Genomic DNA, 17,297 nt, shown 5'->3' on the forward strand with positions numbered 1-17,297 from the left:
TGGTACGGAATGTGGTGCGAGTCAAACTCCGAGAGGAGCATGCCTAATCAATCACGTCAGACTATCAATGTGTCGATCGAGCTTTGTACCGAACGAGTAAATGTCGGCGGCCACCGAGTACGCGCTCTCGAGGAGGACCTCGGGGGCCATCCACCGAAACGTGCCCACGCCCATCGTGGACATCTTCCTTGGCGACCCCAAAGTCGACGATCTTGACGCCTTTGACCGAGTCGAGAAGCACGTTGCGGGACTTGAGATCGCGATGCACAATGTTGAGCGAGTGGAGGTACGAGAGACCGTCGACGATTCCGCGCAGCGCCTCGAGCTTCATCGCCCACGTGTAGACGCTAGCGTCATGGGCCGCCAAGTAGTCCTTAAGGTCGCCTTGGTCCATGAGCTCCATGACCGCACACAAGTCCATCGGGGTTGTCCAGGTGGCACCGATGAGCTTGATGATGTGGGTCGAGTTGAACCTTTGACCAAGTTTAGAATGGATCAAGAGGTGTTTGAAAACGTACCGGGACATGAGCTCGATCTCGTTGACGAAGCTCTGGATGTCGGCGTTGGACCGCCGACTGTTCTGGAGTTGCTTGACAGCGACGGGAGTGCCGTTGTAGGAGCCCTTGGAGACGGCTGCAAACGAGCCGTAGCCGAGGACGCAGTCGAGGTGCAGCATTCCTTGGTCGAGGCGGACCTTGTAGAGGCCGCTGAGGTTGATATGGACGGCGTCAGGGTTGCGCTTTGGGGTGGGCGCAATGAAGGGCTGTGCGAGAATGTTGGAGTTCTTCTTCTTGAGCTTCTTGGATCGCAAGACGAAGAAGACAGCGAGGAAGATGGCGATGACGACGGCCGCGCTGCCGCCGACAATGCCGGCCGTATCTACGAAAGCACGTCATCAACGACGTCGAGATCGCGAACGTACAGTCGGTGGTCGTCGACACAGTGACTGGTTGCGGTGTACTTGTAGCTGACACCGCGTCCGTCGTGACCAGTGGCGTCGTAACGACGACGGGCGCGGCGGTGGCGTTGACTGCGACGGAAACAATGGTATCGTTCCAGGCGCTGTCGAGGCTGCTCGTGTCGTTTTTGAACGTTGTCGTTGCTCCACCGGCACTGAAGGCCGTCATGGTGTAGCCGGGAGCGACCGCGATCGACGACGCGTCCTCGGAGAAATACGCTTCGAGCTCTGTCGAGCCTGGCGAGAGCACGAGCATGGCGCCTTGGTAGTCGGAGCTCCTCCAAAGCGCCGCGACAGCGAGCACGTCGTGGGCGTTCGAGCGCGTGTTGGAAGCGCTGGTCCGTCGCACCTCGTAAGAGCTGGCTTGACTCTTCCAGAGCCAGCCAAGGTTCGTGGGGGCCGTCCACTCCATGTAATAGAGCCCGATGGAGGTCAGCGATTGCGCGTAGAGGTATTTGGAGTAGGTCACAAAGACGTAGCCGGGCTGCACTTTCACCGACTTGATGCTGCCTTGCCACACGCTTGGCAAGGTCGTGAACCCTGCCACGTCCAAGTCGATCGAGGAGCCGAGGAAGCTGTATTCGTTGTAGACCGTCACGGGGGCTGCGGAAGCAAAGGCGACGGCAAGCGCCGCCGCCACGCACGTGTGCCAACCGAGCATAACTGCAAAGTGGGTAGCTATTGCACGGGATTGAAACACATGCTGCTGGCTACAGTCATGTGGTCGGTGCTGGGGTTCTCCCAGTTGAACTCGGTTTGGCCCCGGTTTCGGTTCCATTTCTCAAGCTCCAAACCGAATCAAACCGAACCGTGGAGAGCCCAACCTCGGGTTGTGGTCATGACAACAACATGGCGCGACCCCTCTCAAGCGCGACTTCCCGATTGGGGACTCGCCATAGTGTACCGCTCAGCAAGGCCTAGGGATCCAATAACACTGCTGCCACCAACCTCTATCACGTCGCAGCTGCACTCAAAGCCAGCGTCGTACAAGACCCGCTGCGTGTTATATTAATATTACTTGTGTGTTACCTACTTGCGTACCGAGCGCGCCCGCACAATACGACGCGGGCCACCGCTTTGCTTGGGCGGCGCCTGGCCCATCGAGAAACCCCCCGCAGCAGCAGGAGGCGCCGCGTTGAAGCCGCCGCCAAACGGAGCCGCGGGAGCAGCACCGAAGCCATTGGGCGCGCCAAACCCTGGGGCCCCGCCGGAATGCAGAGGCCGCCGGCGCGCCAAAGCCACTGTTGTTGTTGTTGTTGCCACCGAACGCCGTCGGGGCGCCAAAGGCCGAGGGAGCTGTCGGGCGCCAAAGGCCGAGGGAGCCGGCGCCGCGCCAAAGCCAGCACCCGCTGCAGGAGCAGGGGCGCCAAAGCTCGGCGCAGCGTTAAAGGCAGGTGCGGGAGCACTGCCGCCAAACGCCGAGGACGAGCCAAAGCCCGTGGACGCCGTCGGGCACCGAACGCCGGCGTCGCGGCCGGTGCAGCACCAAAGGCGGTCGTGGGCGACGGCGAGGCAAAGGCCGAGGTTGACGCGCCAAAGGTCGTCGGTGCGCTGCTGCCAAAGCCAAACGACGACGGCGTCGCGTTGCGCGTGGCTTCCGTCGTCGCCGGCGTGCTGAACGCAGGCGTCTCGGTCGGCGCACCGCCAAACGTAAACGTCGGCTTGTCGCCAAACGCGGTCGCCGGCTTGTCGGCCGACGCGCCAAAGTTGAACGACGTCGACGGGGCGGGCGTCTCGGCCGTCTTGTTGGCGCCGAACGTAAACGACGGCGACGCCGTGGGCTTGTCCGCGCCGAACGAAAGCGCCTTGTCGGCAGACGGCGTCAACGCAGGCTTCTCGGTCGTGTCCTTGGCCGCTCCAAAACCCAAACTGGGCGCCGCCTTGTCCGCCGTCGCGCCAAAGCCAAACGACATGGTCGCCTTCTCAGCGGGCTTCTCCACCGGCTTGGCGGCAGCATCCGCGGGCTTGTCAGCGCCAAAGCCAAAGTTCATTGACGTCTTCTTCTCTTCCGGCTTGTCGGTCGACGTTGCAGCACCAAAGCCAAAGCCCAAGGCAGGCTTCTCCGCCGGCTTGTCTGCAGACGCAGAAGAGGCACCAAACCCAAAGCCGGTCGAGGTCTTGTCAGCCGTCGACGCGCCGAAGCCAAAGCCGGCAGCAGGCTTGTCCGACGCGGGAGCGCTGAAGCCAAAGCCGGCAGCAGGCTTGTCCGACGCGGGAGCGCTGAAGCTGAAGCCTGCAGCAGGCTTGTCGGCCGGCTTGTCGGCCACCGGAGCGCTAAAGCTGAAGCCAGCAGCAGGCTTGTCTGCCGGCTTGTCGGCCACCGGGGCAGTGAAGCTGAAGCCGGCGGCAGGCTTGTCTGCCGGCTTGTCCGACGCGGGAGCGCTGAAGCTGAAGCCCGCAGCAGGCTTGTCTGCCGGCTTGTCGGCCGCGGGAGCGCTAAAGCTGAAGCCGGCGGCGGGCTTGTCGGCCGGCTTGTCGGCTGCCGGGGCAGTGAAGCTAAAGCCCGCAGCTGGCTTGTCCGCCGGCTTGTCGGTCGACGAGATGCCAAAGGAAACGCCAGCCGCACTTTTGGCCGGTGGCGCGCTAAACCCAAACGTCGGCAGCGGCTTGTCCGTGACATCGACCGGCGCCGGAGCTTCGGCCGTCGGTGCCGTGAATGCAAACACCGTTTTGGCTGGCGCGCTGCTGCCGTCGTCCGAGGCCTTGCGCTTCTTCTTCGACTCGGGCTCGGTCGCAGCCACGGGCGCAGGCTCGGCCGTCGGCTGATCCGTGTTGCAGCACGGGCACTTGGCCTGCGCCGCCTTGTTGCGCACCTTGCATCCCGGACACTGCCACGTCCCGGGTGCTTGGACCAAGAAGCGCGCCAGCGGGTTGCCGCTGTCCATGGCCGGCGCTGGCGTCGACGTCGGGGCCACGGGTACAGGGAGCGACAGTGCGACAGGTGCGGCGGCGACGACGGGCGTGGCCGACGGCTTGTCCGTGTTGCAGCATGGGCACTTGGTCTGCGTGTCCTTGTTGGCGACGTAGCACGACGGGCACTTCCAGCCACCGGGCGCCGACTGCTTAAACTTGTCGAGTGGGTTGGAGCCGGTGCTGGTTGTCGGCGCCGTCGGCTTGGAAAACGTTGGCGGCGACGCGACCGGAGCCGCCGTCGGCACAACCTGCAGCGGCTGCATGGCCGGCTTCTGCGACGTGAGCGCCTTCACGGGTGCGACCTTCATCGACGGCGGCTTGGAGAAGGCGTACGCGACGGGCACGTTCATGAGCGACTCCTTCGAGGTAAACTCCGTGTCCTTGGGCGGCAAGCCAAACGTAAACACGTTGCCGGCGGCCTTGCGCACGGTGGTAGTCGCTGGCTTGGGCGCGACAAAGACCGCCGGCGCCGACGGCGCTGGCGTCGGGGCAACGGTCACGGTCGATAGCACGGGCGGCGGGCCCACGGACGTCGGCGGCTGGACGACCGGCGGCAGCGGCGCAAAGATGGGCAGGCTCTGCGTCGGGAACGCGGCCTTGGGGCTCTCGCTCGACATATCCACGTCGTTCGTCGTCGTCGCGTCGTCTTGCACCTCGAGATGGTACTTCTTCCACGACATGCTCATGCTCGGGAGCGGCTTCTTTGCCTCTTGCGCCAGCGGGTCCGTCTCGAGCGCCTGGAGCGTCGCGAGGATGCGGTCCGTGACGGCCTTGGCGTGCTCTTGCCGCTCGTCCATCGACTGCGCCGCGAGGAGGCGGCTCGGCGCCGGGCGCTTCAGGCGGCGCTCTTCGCGAGAAAGAGCATACGACTTGATCAAGGCGCCGCGCGAGAGCTTGGCCTGCTTGGCCGGCCGTTCTTCAAACAAGTTGATCGGCACGAGCGGCTCGTCCGTGCGCGCGCGCGCATACCGCACGACCGGCTCCGAGTACGTGCCGGGCACATACTGCTCGTCGTCGCCTTGATCGTGCACGCTCGAGTCGAGGACCTTCCGGGCCTTCTTCGGCGGTGTCTTGGTCTTGCGCGTAACTCAAAGACGGGCTCGGCCTTGGCCTCGGCCTCGGGCTGGTCGTCGCTGAGGCCAATGCGGGCGAACGTGAAGCCCGACCGGCGCGCCGGCGAGAGCGGCGCCGTCTTGAGCGGCGACTTGGGGCGGCGCGTCGGCGTGGGCGGCGCCGGCGCGGGCTCATGTTCGTCGCCTAGGAAGGAGCTTAAGAGCGGGACATGCTTCAGCACGCGCGTCCAGCTGGCCCAGGAGCCTGCCCGGCGCCCGTCCTCGTCGTCGTGCGCTCGCTTCATCGCAGGACTTTATACTACGAAACCCAAATCAACTTTGGACCGGATTATTCGGTGCGCGGGCCACAGGTTTTTGGCCAATCAAAAGGCGATATTTAGATTTCGCGGCGCAATTCCACCAATCCGACGCGCGGACATTATCCGGATACCGTATGCGGAAATTCGAAGGCCGGGTGGTGGCTGGAAACACGCGTGGCGTTTTACACGTCGCAGGCCTAAAAAACCGCGCGCGCCGCGAGTATAGTGGGATGCAGACCGCGGGCATTTCCCACGTGAGCTTCGCACGTTTACCACGTTTCCCACGCGAAGAGAAAACGGGCGCGAAACCGCCTTCGCGGCGGGAACCGGATAAATGGCCCTGTCCCTGGCGGTGTTTCAAACATTAAAAGACATAAAAGAACCATTAAAAGAACAGGTCTTTTCGCGCCACCGCCAAGTCGATATACAAACAAGCCAACAATACATCACCGACGACAGTATTGTCCATCGACCAATATACCAAGCTCGTCGTGACGAACTAAACGGCGGCAATTCAAACTCACGTGCCCCAACAGAGAGTGAGAGACCCGTCAATTCACTTCGCAATGTCCCGCCACATAACATCGATCCTGTATGGCCGCGCCTTTTCCACGCGTTCTCATGAAGGCTGGATATCGATGAGCTCGAGTTCTAGGTAGCTACGAATAACACCAAAGGTTTAGGGTAGTGCATGCCCTGGCGCACCCTGCTCATAGCGTCCTTAGCGCCGCCTCCCTTTTGCTTGGCGCCAAGTGTCTCTCGGTTTAGTGCGTCGAGTTGATCCGGTAGCTAATTATAGGGGCGGTTTGATTCACAAAGCACTCACTTATTTTACCGACTCGCACCGTGGACCATGGAGAGCGTCAACATCGGCAACTACAAGGGCGTCATGCTCTGCAACCGGCCCTTCAACAGCGTGAGCTCAAGTACCCTCGTCGCCACTTCGATCCTCGCTCACGCCAGCCTTTTAGCACAAAAAGAGGTCGCCGCCGTCGACAAGAAAGGCCCGTTCCTCGGCGGCATCCAGCCCGCACCGATTGGCACCAACGTCCCCATCTTCCACGAGCCGCCGGTGCCCGAAATGATCACATCATCCACGTTGCTTCACACGCGACGTATTAGCACGCGGTGAAGCGCGATAAGAAGAGCACGGCGCTCTCCAAGCACAAGAAATGGCTCCACGACCTCCAGAAGGAGCGCAGCCGGCTCGAGTCGGCGCTCCTCGAGGACGAGGCTGCTAAAGAGTGCCGCAAGGACAAGTACATCGTCTTGCACAAGGATAGCTCTTGTACTAAAACACTCTAGGTTTGCCAAGCGCGAGGCGGATCTGCGCGCCAAGATCCGCCAGCGCCCCCAAGGTACTCACTCCAAATACACGGAAATGGCGAGGGCTCGTGTAGACGACGAGGAAAAGGGCGTCTTGACCTCGCGGCCGGCGTGGGCGCTGACCAAGGACAAGGCGGAGAGCAAGCGCGACCAGCAGGACGAAGACAGCGTCGACGATCTCTTGGCGTTCGCCAACAACCTCGACATTGACACGTTCCTCGGCGACGTCGAGCTCAAGGCCCAAGTCGCGCAGGTCGACGAGCAGCTCGCGCAGCTCCAGGAGCTCGTCAACCAAGAAGAGGCCGACGAGAAGAAGGGCCAAGTCCGCGAGCGCCTCCAGCAGGAGAGCCTCGAGCGGCAGTACCTCAACGCGGCGACGCTCGCGCGGCTGAGTGCGCGAGACGCCAAGGACAGCGACGACGACGACGACTCCAAGAGCGTGGCGTCGGTGCGTCGATATCTATCTGCGTGGCTCCGTATTGAACTGCATGTAGACGGTGCTTTCGGAATGCAAGTCGATCCGGTCCGTGCACTCGACCAAGTCCGTGCTCGCACTCACCAAGCGCGCCGAGCAAAAGCTGTCGCTGGACCCGATCCCGGAGCCGCACGTGGTGACGCACGATGAGGAGAGCGGGACGCGGCTCCTCAACAAACACCTCACGAGCAACCTCCCCTACATGCACCGCAACCCCGCTGTTTAAGAAACTAAGAATCAACTAACGATACTCAATATTACCACTCTGTGAACCAAGCTCAGGCGCGCTAGTCGTTGTCACCGCTACGTCAAGCCAGTGGTATCGAGACTGGATCGACCACGAGAAGCCAGATAATACACCTTTCAATCTGGGTGGATGCATTTCCATGAAGCCAACGACGCAGCGAGAGTCCGTCCACGACGTAGGAACGCCGATCTTGGACGACGGGTTATTAAATAGATTTAAAGGTAGACCCGGACTAGGACTAGGGCACGGGCAGCTTGATGGGCTCGGCCCAAATGACGTGGTCGGCGTTCTGCGTGTCGTCGGCATTCTCGTCGTCGTAATCGTCGTCTTCGCTCGAGGCGACGGGGTCGACCCAGAGCTCTTTACAGCCCGATCGGTTGGTCTCGGGCAAGCGGCTCGTCGACTTTTTCTTCTTCTCCAGGCGGCGCTGGTTCAGATTCGCTTTGACGCGGTGGAACTCGCAGAGGCTGTGGAGCTGGCCGTTCTTCTTTATGGCGCGAGGCAAGAGGCAGACCTTGTTGCGGTACAAGCACGGATGACTGCCCGTGGCCTCCATGACGCAAATTCCCAAGTGAGCGATCGGCTTGATATATCAGACGTCGCACAGAACAAGATGATTCCTTCGCGACATGCGCCACCCGCCTCTTTGCGCATTTACGTCAGTCACGACAGTGTCACGTCCCAGGGCGACAGACAAGTTGACTTACCGAGCGCAGACGTGGCCTTTCTGCATATATAAAACACCGTAGGCGCTCAAACCGTAGGCGACGCTCAATTGCACATTTCGTATACATTGGCCTCGTTCAGTCGAATTAAAAAACCTTTTTTAAATAAAAAGGCTCGAAAAAAGCCTACGGTTGCGGAAACGTGGCAGCACCACACGGCGAGACGGTATGCGAAGGCGATTACGCCATCCAGAGGTCGGGCTCACGGCGTTGCGTCACGGTATCTCGAGCGCGCCGTTCACGCAGCGTGACCATGCAGCGACCTACAAGTAGCCAAGTGCACCGAGACACACTGCGTCCAGAAACAGGCTTGGAAGCTTACGTAGTCGTCGTCGTGTCGACGCAAGCAGGCTCGGATATCGGTGTATATTGAGCCAGGGCGATGGGTTATCATTCATCAAGTTCAACGTGACGGTCATTACGCCCAGAATGATGCGTGCTGCGTTCGCGGGTCGACGAAGGCGCTGGCTTCTTCGCCAGCTGCGATAGCGGAAGCTATCGATTCCTCCTGTGGCCCTTCCACAATACTGTACATGTATGCACGACCACGAAGCAGCGACAACTTGCTAGCTTAATACTACTACTACTACTTGACGGAGCTCGGCGACGGACGCGATCTTATAGCCACCGAGGCAGTGCGACGACGACCGGCTCGACTACCGTAGCACTCGCCATCAACCGTGTCGTAGACACGTCTTCTAGCATAGACAGGCAACAGCGTGTTGTGCTTTTGATGGTGCTATCGCATCCTATAACTATACAGACGACAAGGCCTAGACGACGACGACATGCGCCGTTAACAGCGTCTGGATGGCCGCGATCTTCCTTGCCACTTGCTGCGCTTGCATCGCATGCAGGTGCGCTGCCATTTGCTCGCGCATCTCGGGCATCGGAAATTCGAGGCAAATGCTGTCGTCGCCGCCTCGTATGCGCAGACGCATCGCATCCTCTTGGATCGAGACCGCGTGCAGTGGCTGCACGTGTGTCACAAGCCCTACTGTCCGGTCGCGCGCGTCTGGTCGCACCACGACAAAGAGGTCGGCGTTCAGGAGACAGTACACGTCGGTCTGTGCGAAGACGCATGGTACAAAGCTGCGCTCGGCCAGCGGCAGCGGCGCGCGCAGCGTCCAGTGCCGCCGCAGCACCGCCGATTCCTCTTGCTGGTCGGTTGAGAGCGCCGCAATCGCGGGGCCGATGGACGGCGACAGAAGATGCAGCGCATCGAACGCGCGCAAGAGTTCGAGAAGCAACGTCACGCGCGAGACAGACAACGACGTCTCCGCTGCGACGAGCGCGGACCACTGCACCTCAAAGTCGCTCTCATCGGCCCGCTTGTCGCGTACCATTGTCGACGTTGCTGCTTCCCACGTGGCTATGTCGTCGGGGACGTCGGCTCGGTGCTGCTGGAGGAGGTTCTTGAAGCGGTCACTAAAACAGGTCGCCCAGCAAGGAACGCGCCCCGACCCGGACGCGGTCATGTGCAACAGCATATCGAGCGTGATCTGCAGCGACTGGAGGTGCATTGGCGCTTCGACCTCTCGGAGGAGGCCATCAATGAGCGCTGCATCGTAGACGGGCGGGAAGGAAGGGTCGATAAAGCTGGCGCGGGGGTCGTCCTTGGTCTCGGGATGAGCATCCTCGTCGTCGTCGTCGTCGTCGTCATCGTCGTCGTAGCCGAGGGCAGCACCGACGGGCGACGCCGGGAGGCTCAGGCGCGGCGCCAGACGTGGGAGGAGCATGAGGTCCTTCAAGAGCGACCGGTCGATGCTCGGGTGTCGCAAGATCGTGCGCAAGAGTGTGATGGTCGCGAGGCGTAGCGTCGGCTGCGAGCTCGTCACCAGCGCCAGAAGCGCCTGGCGGTACACGTTGGAGGTCAAGTCGAACGTCGTCGCCCGGACGTCAGTGGCCGGCCAGTCGCCGATGGAAAAGGCCGTGCACAGGCAGCACCGGTCGGCGCTGCAGTCGTCGTCGGTGTGGGGTTCAAATACGACCGGTGGGAGCACCGGCGACGGCGACGACACCCGCGAGGACGCCGTCGGCGACAAGCTTACGGCGTTGACCCGCAAGCTGTCGCTCGAGAGCGACGGCGTCAAGTGGGCAGCAGACTGTAGGTTCGAATCCAATGAGGTCGTGCGCCCGAGGACCTTCTTGTCGCCCATGCCGAGAGCAGCCGTCATATATGTTGTGCCTTGAAGCTCGGGGTGCAAGAGCCTACGCGACGGCATGAGCCATTCGCCTCGTACGAAGACGACGAAGAAGATATATGCACGAGACGTCGTACATGACGGCGGTCGCATGGAGCAGTGGGGTGTGCGACGAGCGTTGGAAGAACTGGGTGAGAAGATGCAGCGCTAACAGCGTCGAGATGCGAGGCGCCGCGTTCGCTGCGCAATTCGGCAGCAAGCTCCGAGCGAGGAGGTGCTGGAGGTACTCGTCAAAGAGGCATTCGCCGAGGCGGAAGCAGAGGTCGGGCATGGGCACCTGGAGGATGTCCTGGAGGTAGTACCACTGGTCGACGAGCTTGTCTTCCTTGTACTGGAACCGGTCGAGGCGAGTCGCGTCGGCTTGCAGCGCCAATGCGAGGCTGCCATTGACCTTGACGAGGTCGAGGAAGTAGGCGAGGTTCGACGGCTGCGTGAGGAAGCGGCGCATGCGGTCGTCGGGCACGCGCAACACGTTGAGGATGACCGTCTTGACGGCGATCTGCACTTGGATCTCGGCGCAGTGGCGGAACTGCAGCGCCTCGACGTACAGCGGGAACGTCCGCGTCGCCGCGTTGAAGAAGAACTGGACCGTGTCGATCGTCAAGCGGATCGAGACGGCCTTGAGGAACGTGACGTACCAGTCGCGCACGTCCTCGACGTCGAGGCGGAACATGCGGCACGTGAGCAGCTTGTTGACGTAGTTGTTGCTGAGGATGTAGTAGAGCGACGTGGCCGTCGAGATGTTCTGCACGAGGAGGCTCAGCGTCTGCAGCAGCTGCACCTGCACGCGGAAGCTCGGCGACCGGCTATTCGCGATCGCGACGAAGAGCGCCATCATGTTCTTCTCGCAGAAGAAGTCGAAGAAGAAGGCCTCGCCGCTGTGCTGGTCGCTGTAGATGAGGAACTCGGAGAGCACGCGGAGGAGCTCGACCAGCGTCGCCTCGGGCAGCTCGCGGAAGCGCACGAGCTGCGCGTGCACGGCCACGAGGCCGTCGAACGTGTAGCCAGCCCAGACCGGCGTCGCCTTCTTGAACCAGCCGAACATCACGTCTGGGGCACGGCGCGGCAGATGCCGAAAAACATCTTTCACAGTATTTCCAATCCTATTTTAATAGTGTGCCGTGACGTGGCGCCACCATTGACCGAGCAGCGAAGAAAGGCCGTGACGCTGACGACGCAGCGGGCGCGATGGACGACATGGTCCACGGTCGATGCCTGTCACGGAGCCACAGGCTGGTCCGCTGCTCCTGTCGCAGGATTTTCTTTTTTGCAGGAACTGTTGGAAGAAATTGTAGATTTTACACTCGCTTCAACTTTCTGCACTTGTTATCCAAAAGGTGAGGCATCAATCGACCTTGTCACCGCCGCCAGAAGCAACACAGCCACGTCGATCCTAGTTTGCCTGTGGTGTCCGACACACCGGTCGTGGTGGTGGCCGCCTCCGGTGTCGCCTGGATGTCCTTGTCGATAGAAACGACTCCATGGACGTCGCAGTACGCGCGGAGCTCTTCTTGAGTCGACGTGAGCAAAGCCGGTTGATCCTCCTTCGCGAGAAGGCGCAGCTTGCGCGTCAGCAGCATGCGAGGCGGCGGCGCACTTGGCACGAGGTCCACCACTTGGCACTCGGGACACTGCGGCACGACAGCAGAGCACGCTGCACAGGCAACTTGGGTGCCGATCGGGCAGACCGGGCACACATACACGGTGCCATACAGCTCGGGAATGCCGCAGAGGTCGCAACCGACCTTCTCCCGCGTCTCGTGCCACAGATCCGCGGCCACGGCAAAGCGCATCATCGCATCCAAGTCCGTCAGCGGCACGGACATGTTGAGGCGGTCGTAACACATGAGCAAGCGCACGATGGACATGGTTGCTACCGGCAGTCGCTCCAGGACCTCAAGGGATCGCACCGATGCCAAGTAGAAGGCCATGGCCATGTCGTACTCCTCGAGCGAAAAGTACGCCAAACCGAGCTGCTCGGACGCTACATGCAGCGCTTAGTACAGCACTAGTATGAGACCAGGGGCGTTGTACCGAGCGCCGCCAGCAGCGAGTTGTCCATGCCCAAGCCCTTGGTGCCGTCGTGAACGCGGTGCAGGTTCTCGATCGCGTCGGGAAACTTACCAAGGGCGACGAGTGTCTCGCCGACGCCGAGGAGCGCCCAGAGCGTGTGCGTGTGCGTGAGGCCGCAGACGCGGTCGAGGCCCGTGTACGCTTCCAAGTGCCACTGCAGAGCGTCGTCGAGCTTGTCGTGCTGGGCGAAGACAAGACCGACGTTCATCATCGCATTCAACGTCATCGGGTTGTCCTTGCCGAGGACTTGGAGAAGGCCCATGTAGCACTCGATCGCCATCTCTGCGGCGAGGGCGGCGTCCGTCGTACTCGCATCGTCGAGCTGCCGGATAGTGTAGACGATGGTTAGGGTTCTCGGGTGCGTGGGTCCGAGCACCTCGTGGAAGAGCTGCAGAGCCTCAGACCAGACCGCCCGGCCCTTCTCGACCTCGGCGTGCGAGAGGTAAAAGAGCCCCAAGTGGTACAGTGCGTTCATGACGGCCGAGTCGGCGCGGCCACCGATGTCGGTCAGCGCGGCGATGGCATCGACCAAAATCGGTTCCCAGACCTCGATGCGCTTGTTTTGGAGGCCGTAGATAACACCGAGAAAGCCTCGCGACTCGAGGGACTCGCGCGCATTTGGGCCCAGCGTCGCCTCGTACAGCTGCAGCGCCGCCTCACAGGGTGCGACGGCTTGGTCAAATTGGCACTGGTGACAAAGGAGACCCGCGAGGGCGGCGTTGTACTTGGCGGCATCCAGAGACCCTTGCGACTTGTGAACGCGCTCACGCAGCGCCGACTGCATCCAGTTGTCGAGCACCTCAAAGACCATGCGGTCCAGCGCCGGAAAGCCAATTTCGGTTGCAATCACTGCGTCAATGCTCGTCTTGTCGGAGCCGACGGTCGCGCGGGCGTTCTCGCTGTTGATGCTCCCGAGCATCTCGTAGAGCGCGTCGATCTTGTCGTTGGTCATGTCGAGAAAGAAGCTATCGGCTTGCGCCGGCGCAAGCGCAACGTCGAAGCTGGCGCCGACCGAGATGGCGACATAGACCTCAAAGACGCACCAGGACCGCGTGAGCGTGATCGGATTCTTCCACGGGTGCATGATCATGACGACGTTGCCGATGGCCGCAAGCGAGTCCTTGAACGTCGACTGCCACCACGAGAACGGGTAGTCCTTGGCTTCGTGCTGGTTGTTGTTGAAGACGCAGAACCACACAACGGGATCCTGGATGCCCTTGGCCGCGAAGAAGAGCTCGAGCGACGAGAGCGTCTCTGTAAACGTGTACAGCCACGCGTGGCTAATGTACCAATTCGATGGCTGCACGTAGTCGGCGTCGGCGGTGTGGAGCCGGACGTGCTCGACGAGCGACTGACCGGACGTCTCGGTGAATGGCACGACGTACTTGAAGCACACTTGCGCGGTCGTCAAGCCCTCGAACGACGCATCGCCACCATGGAGCTCGATGAACCGGCGAAAGTACGAGAGCTTGAGCCCCAGCGGCGCCGCGATCGCCGTCGCTGTCATCGCAGCACTGTACGGGTTGTGACCGGGGCAGAGAACGGACCAATGGCATCGGCGAAAAGAATCAAGCTCGCATCTGATTGGCCAGTGATAAATCCGCTTCCATGATGCGAACGTCGCTTTGGCCGACTTCTCGGCAGCACCGTGCGAGTTGCTACGTCGACTCCTGCGACTGCAAACGGTGGCTTCAACGCCAGCAGAATAGGACTTCGCATTGCTTATAGTAGTTGGTTCAGCTCCCAACTTTTACACTCGGTATACAAGAAACAAGTACACGTACAAGGGTACTCGATCGATTCTACACTCGATAGCTGCTTTTACGCGCCGCAACGAGCAGTCGCAAAGTCTTCATTTTCCATTTTGCAGCCGATCGACCACAACCATCACCGCTCCCTTCAGCCACGCTCCGACGACCGCCCTGCCCACGCACCGCCAACGACAACGACGCCACCATCCAATGGTAGACCAAGAAACAACCGTAGCTCGACGCCTCGACCGCCGCACAGGCCACTCCACAGGTGGTTCTGGACGAACATGTCCAGCGTTTGGCTCGCCAAGCGCTCGCAGCGATGAGCGAAGCGACTGCAACGGATGAAATCATACGTGCAGTCGAACGCGCTTTGCTGCGGGCGCGACGGCGGTCGAGGTCGTGACGATAGCCGCGGCCTCGAGCTGCCTTTTTGACTGTCCACGCTGCCATAATAAACTCAGCAATGTAAATATGTGTTTCTTGTACGTTGCAGTCCGCAAGCGAGGACTAGGGTTGCATTTGATATTCGTATGTTTTACGGTGCATTGACAGCATTGGGAGAAGGGTTAGGGCGCGACCTCGGTCTTGACGATGGGCTCGGACTTGATAGCCATGGGGCGCTTGGCGCTTGGCTCGTCGTCGGTCAACGTAGTCCGGCGCTTGCCTGCGACCGACGCCTTGGGCTTCGTGATCTTGATGCGCGTGACCTTGAACCCCTGAATCTTGGTGACGACGGGCTCCGACGACGTTGGTTGAGATGGTTGTGGCGCGGCCGTCACGGCGTGTGACAGTGACGGGCGCCGGACGTGGGTGACCCGGACAGGTACGATTGGCACTGGCGGCGCCAGCAGCTCGGTCTTGACCTCGACAGAGTCGAGAGGTGCTGCATACTCGGGCGTGGAAGCCGGCGAGCACAGATCAATGGTCTCCTCTGCCGCTGGCTCACGGGCTGCAGGGAAGCGCTCAGTGCTGACGGTAAGCGCTGGCATGTCGCTAGGTATGCGCTGAAGAGGGGCACTGGGGACGGTTGGTGGTGTCAAAATGACCACAGGCGCGCTCGAAGGCGTCACCGTCAAGCAAGGGGACTCCTTGGGCTCGGGCGTAGCGGGTGCGACGGGCGGCAACGCGATCTCAGCTTCGACAGAAGTGGCCGAGGCGTTCGATACCGGCACGAACGCAGTCCTGGAGGTCGTTGTAGCTAACACTGTGACGGCAGGCGCGTCCAGTGGCGTCGCCGTCATGTGCGGAAGCTCGATGGGCTCGGGCGTAGCGGGGGCGATGGGCGGTGCAGGTATAGCGAGCGACGGCTTGACTGTGGGCTCCGCAACCTCGTCTTCAAGCGGCAGCACGGGATCGAATGCAGGCGTGTTGCCCGTTGATGTTGATGTCTCTTCAGGGACATCAATGGGCTCATGCGCCTCCGACACGACGGGCGCCGCCTCGATCTCGGGCTCGACGTCGACGTCGACGACTGGTGTGGCGACGTTGTCGGCGGTACCTGCTGGATGCAACGGTACCTCGGGTGCGTCGGTTCTGGCGTCGGCGACTGCCCCGGGAACATCTCTCGGCGAGTGCGTCAAAGGTGGCGGCGGTCGCCGGGCGACGCGTCCCGCTAGGAAGCGTGCGTACGTCGCAACGTCCCAGTTTTCGTGCTCAAAGGTCGTTGCATCGGGAACGGTGTTGGCAGCGGCGTGCGTGAGAAGCACCATGGCAAGCTTGGCGCGCGTCTCGGCTGCAAACTCGGCCACGGCGGCCGTCGTCGCCGCCGTCCACTCGGACCGCGTTGTCGGTGGCAGCACTGCATCCAAGAACGGGTCGATCATCGCCCGTTGTACGTTGTCGACTGACGCGGGCGCGTCGATGGTCGCGGTCGTCGCGGGCGTGAACAGGGCGTAGAGCTCGTGGAGTCCGTAACGACTGGCTCTGCAGAGCTGAAGCCACATGAGGTACGGGCTCGAAGCGTCGCGGACGACGGCATGCAGCGCGGGCGCGAGGGCGGCGAGAAGGAACTGGCTGGCGTGACGCACGGCGCGCTGGTGCATCGTCTCGACCTCGTTGACGATGGCCTCGACAACGCGTCGCTGGACTCGGCGCGCGCGGCGCGCGACGGCGACTTGAAGGCCCACATCGCTGAGCGCGTGATCGTCGACGTCTGGGACGGCGCTGTCAGCCGCCGCCATGAGCATGTGCATTGTGGCAGGGCCAATGGCGTTGGCGTAGGTCCGGGTCCTCGTAGCCCTCCACGAGGTAGTAGCTGGCGCAGTTGGCGGCGCTGGCAGCGGCCAAGAACGCCGGCTGCCACGCAGGAAACTGCGCGAGCTGCTCCAGGCGCGGGCCGCCGACCGGCGAGGCGCACACCATCGTGCTTGGTGCAAATGTGGAATCCATCACGTTTATTATAACATTGTTTTATTAATATGTGTTAGGAGTATAAAACAGGTGTACACAACAATATGGATGCTGACGCCCGCCATGCCATCGATCACTCTTTGCAGGCCCGCGCGTGCCGAGACATATCACACTCTCGACCAAGTCAGCGCTCACTTCAATACGTTGTACGACGCTACTAAATGCTGCGACGCGATGCGTTGCGAGGGGCAAACCTACCGCTTCGCATTTCAACACATAATAGTGTTGTAAACAAAAGTGTTAGATACGTTTGTAAATTGGACCAATCAAAAACCGCGAACGATCGGCCAGCAGCGCCAACACCCACCGGCAGACAGGCGAATCCCACCACCGCTCCCGTGGCCGCGGTGCCCCGTCTTCTAGGACGATGGCCCAACTGCAACGAAGCTGCAGGTGCTACGAGGCTAGCTCTCTTTAAAGGGTTGAGTCCAGAAGGCTACGTGAACGAGAACACTTCCTTTCATTTCTCGACGATGGCTAGCCTGCCTGCCTACAGTGCTACATGGTTGACGTGCGGCCGCGGCGCATACAGCGCTCTTCGAGAAGCTGTCGCTTCTGGGCAACGTCGATGGGTGCAGCAGGCGCCTCCTTGCGCTTGACGCGGCTCATCTTCATGAGCCCCTTCCGGATCAACGCTGCTTCATCGCTCGCGGTGCGCGGGACGAAGGCAAGCGTACATGGCTGGCCATCGATGACCGGGAACGCGTGCCCGCCAGCGTAGCAGGTGTTTTGAAACACGCGGTTTTCCCAGTCCAAGGTGCGCTGCCGGCACCGGGACGCGGCATGGTCGTCGTACCCGCAGTAGGCACACGCGGCGGACGACGACGTCGTCGTCGGTCGC

At 61.4% G+C, this 17,297-nt stretch overlaps 5 protein-coding genes across 5 annotated transcripts; 1 reads left to right on the forward strand and 4 right to left on the reverse strand.

Moving 5' to 3' along the window:
• Positions 1 to 1,923: 1,923 nt before the first annotated feature.
• Positions 1,924 to 5,228, reverse strand: SPRG_04860 (hypothetical protein; the record flags this gene model as incomplete). The annotated part of the gene is made up of 3 exons (XM_012344001.1): positions 1,924 to 2,363; positions 2,420 to 4,917; positions 4,968 to 5,228. The coding sequence occupies 3 exons, from the start codon at positions 5,226 to 5,228 to the stop codon at positions 1,988 to 1,990; spliced, it is 3,135 nt and encodes a 1,044-aa protein (XP_012199391.1). The 3' UTR covers positions 1,924 to 1,987.
• An 868-nt stretch (positions 5,229 to 6,096) lies between these two features.
• Positions 6,097 to 7,308, forward strand: SPRG_04861 (hypothetical protein; the record flags this gene model as incomplete). Its single annotated transcript, XM_012344002.1, has 4 exons — positions 6,097 to 6,315; positions 6,366 to 6,502; positions 6,549 to 7,017; positions 7,064 to 7,308. 4 exons carry the CDS (start codon positions 6,097 to 6,099, stop codon positions 7,268 to 7,270), a joined length of 1,032 nt encoding a protein of 343 aa, XP_012199392.1. The 3' UTR covers positions 7,271 to 7,308.
• A 119-nt stretch (positions 7,309 to 7,427) lies between these two features.
• Positions 7,428 to 7,847, reverse strand: SPRG_04862 (hypothetical protein; the record flags this gene model as incomplete). Its single annotated transcript, XM_012344003.1, has 1 exon — positions 7,428 to 7,847. The coding sequence occupies one exon, from the start codon at positions 7,845 to 7,847 to the stop codon at positions 7,530 to 7,532; it is 318 nt and encodes a 105-aa protein (XP_012199393.1). The 3' UTR covers positions 7,428 to 7,529.
• A 942-nt stretch (positions 7,848 to 8,789) lies between these two features.
• Positions 8,790 to 13,800, reverse strand: SPRG_04863 (hypothetical protein; the record flags this gene model as incomplete). The annotated part of the gene is made up of 4 exons (XM_012344004.1): positions 8,790 to 10,227; positions 10,298 to 11,270; positions 11,641 to 12,204; positions 12,255 to 13,800. 4 exons carry the CDS (start codon positions 13,798 to 13,800, stop codon positions 8,790 to 8,792), a joined length of 4,521 nt encoding a protein of 1,506 aa, XP_012199394.1.
• A 759-nt stretch (positions 13,801 to 14,559) lies between these two features.
• On the reverse strand, positions 14,560 to 16,239 carry SPRG_04864 (hypothetical protein; the record flags this gene model as incomplete). The annotated part of the gene is made up of 1 exon (XM_012344005.1): positions 14,560 to 16,239. The coding sequence occupies one exon, from the start codon at positions 16,237 to 16,239 to the stop codon at positions 14,614 to 14,616; it is 1,626 nt and encodes a 541-aa protein (XP_012199395.1). The 3' UTR covers positions 14,560 to 14,613.
• Between the last annotated feature and the right edge of the window lie 1,058 nt (positions 16,240 to 17,297).

Source organism: Saprolegnia parasitica (assembly GCF_000151545.1).
Source record: "Saprolegnia parasitica CBS 223.65 unplaced genomic scaffold supercont2.16, whole genome shotgun sequence".
Lineage (NCBI taxonomy): Eukaryota > Oomycota > Saprolegniomycetes > Saprolegniales > Saprolegniaceae > Saprolegnia > Saprolegnia parasitica.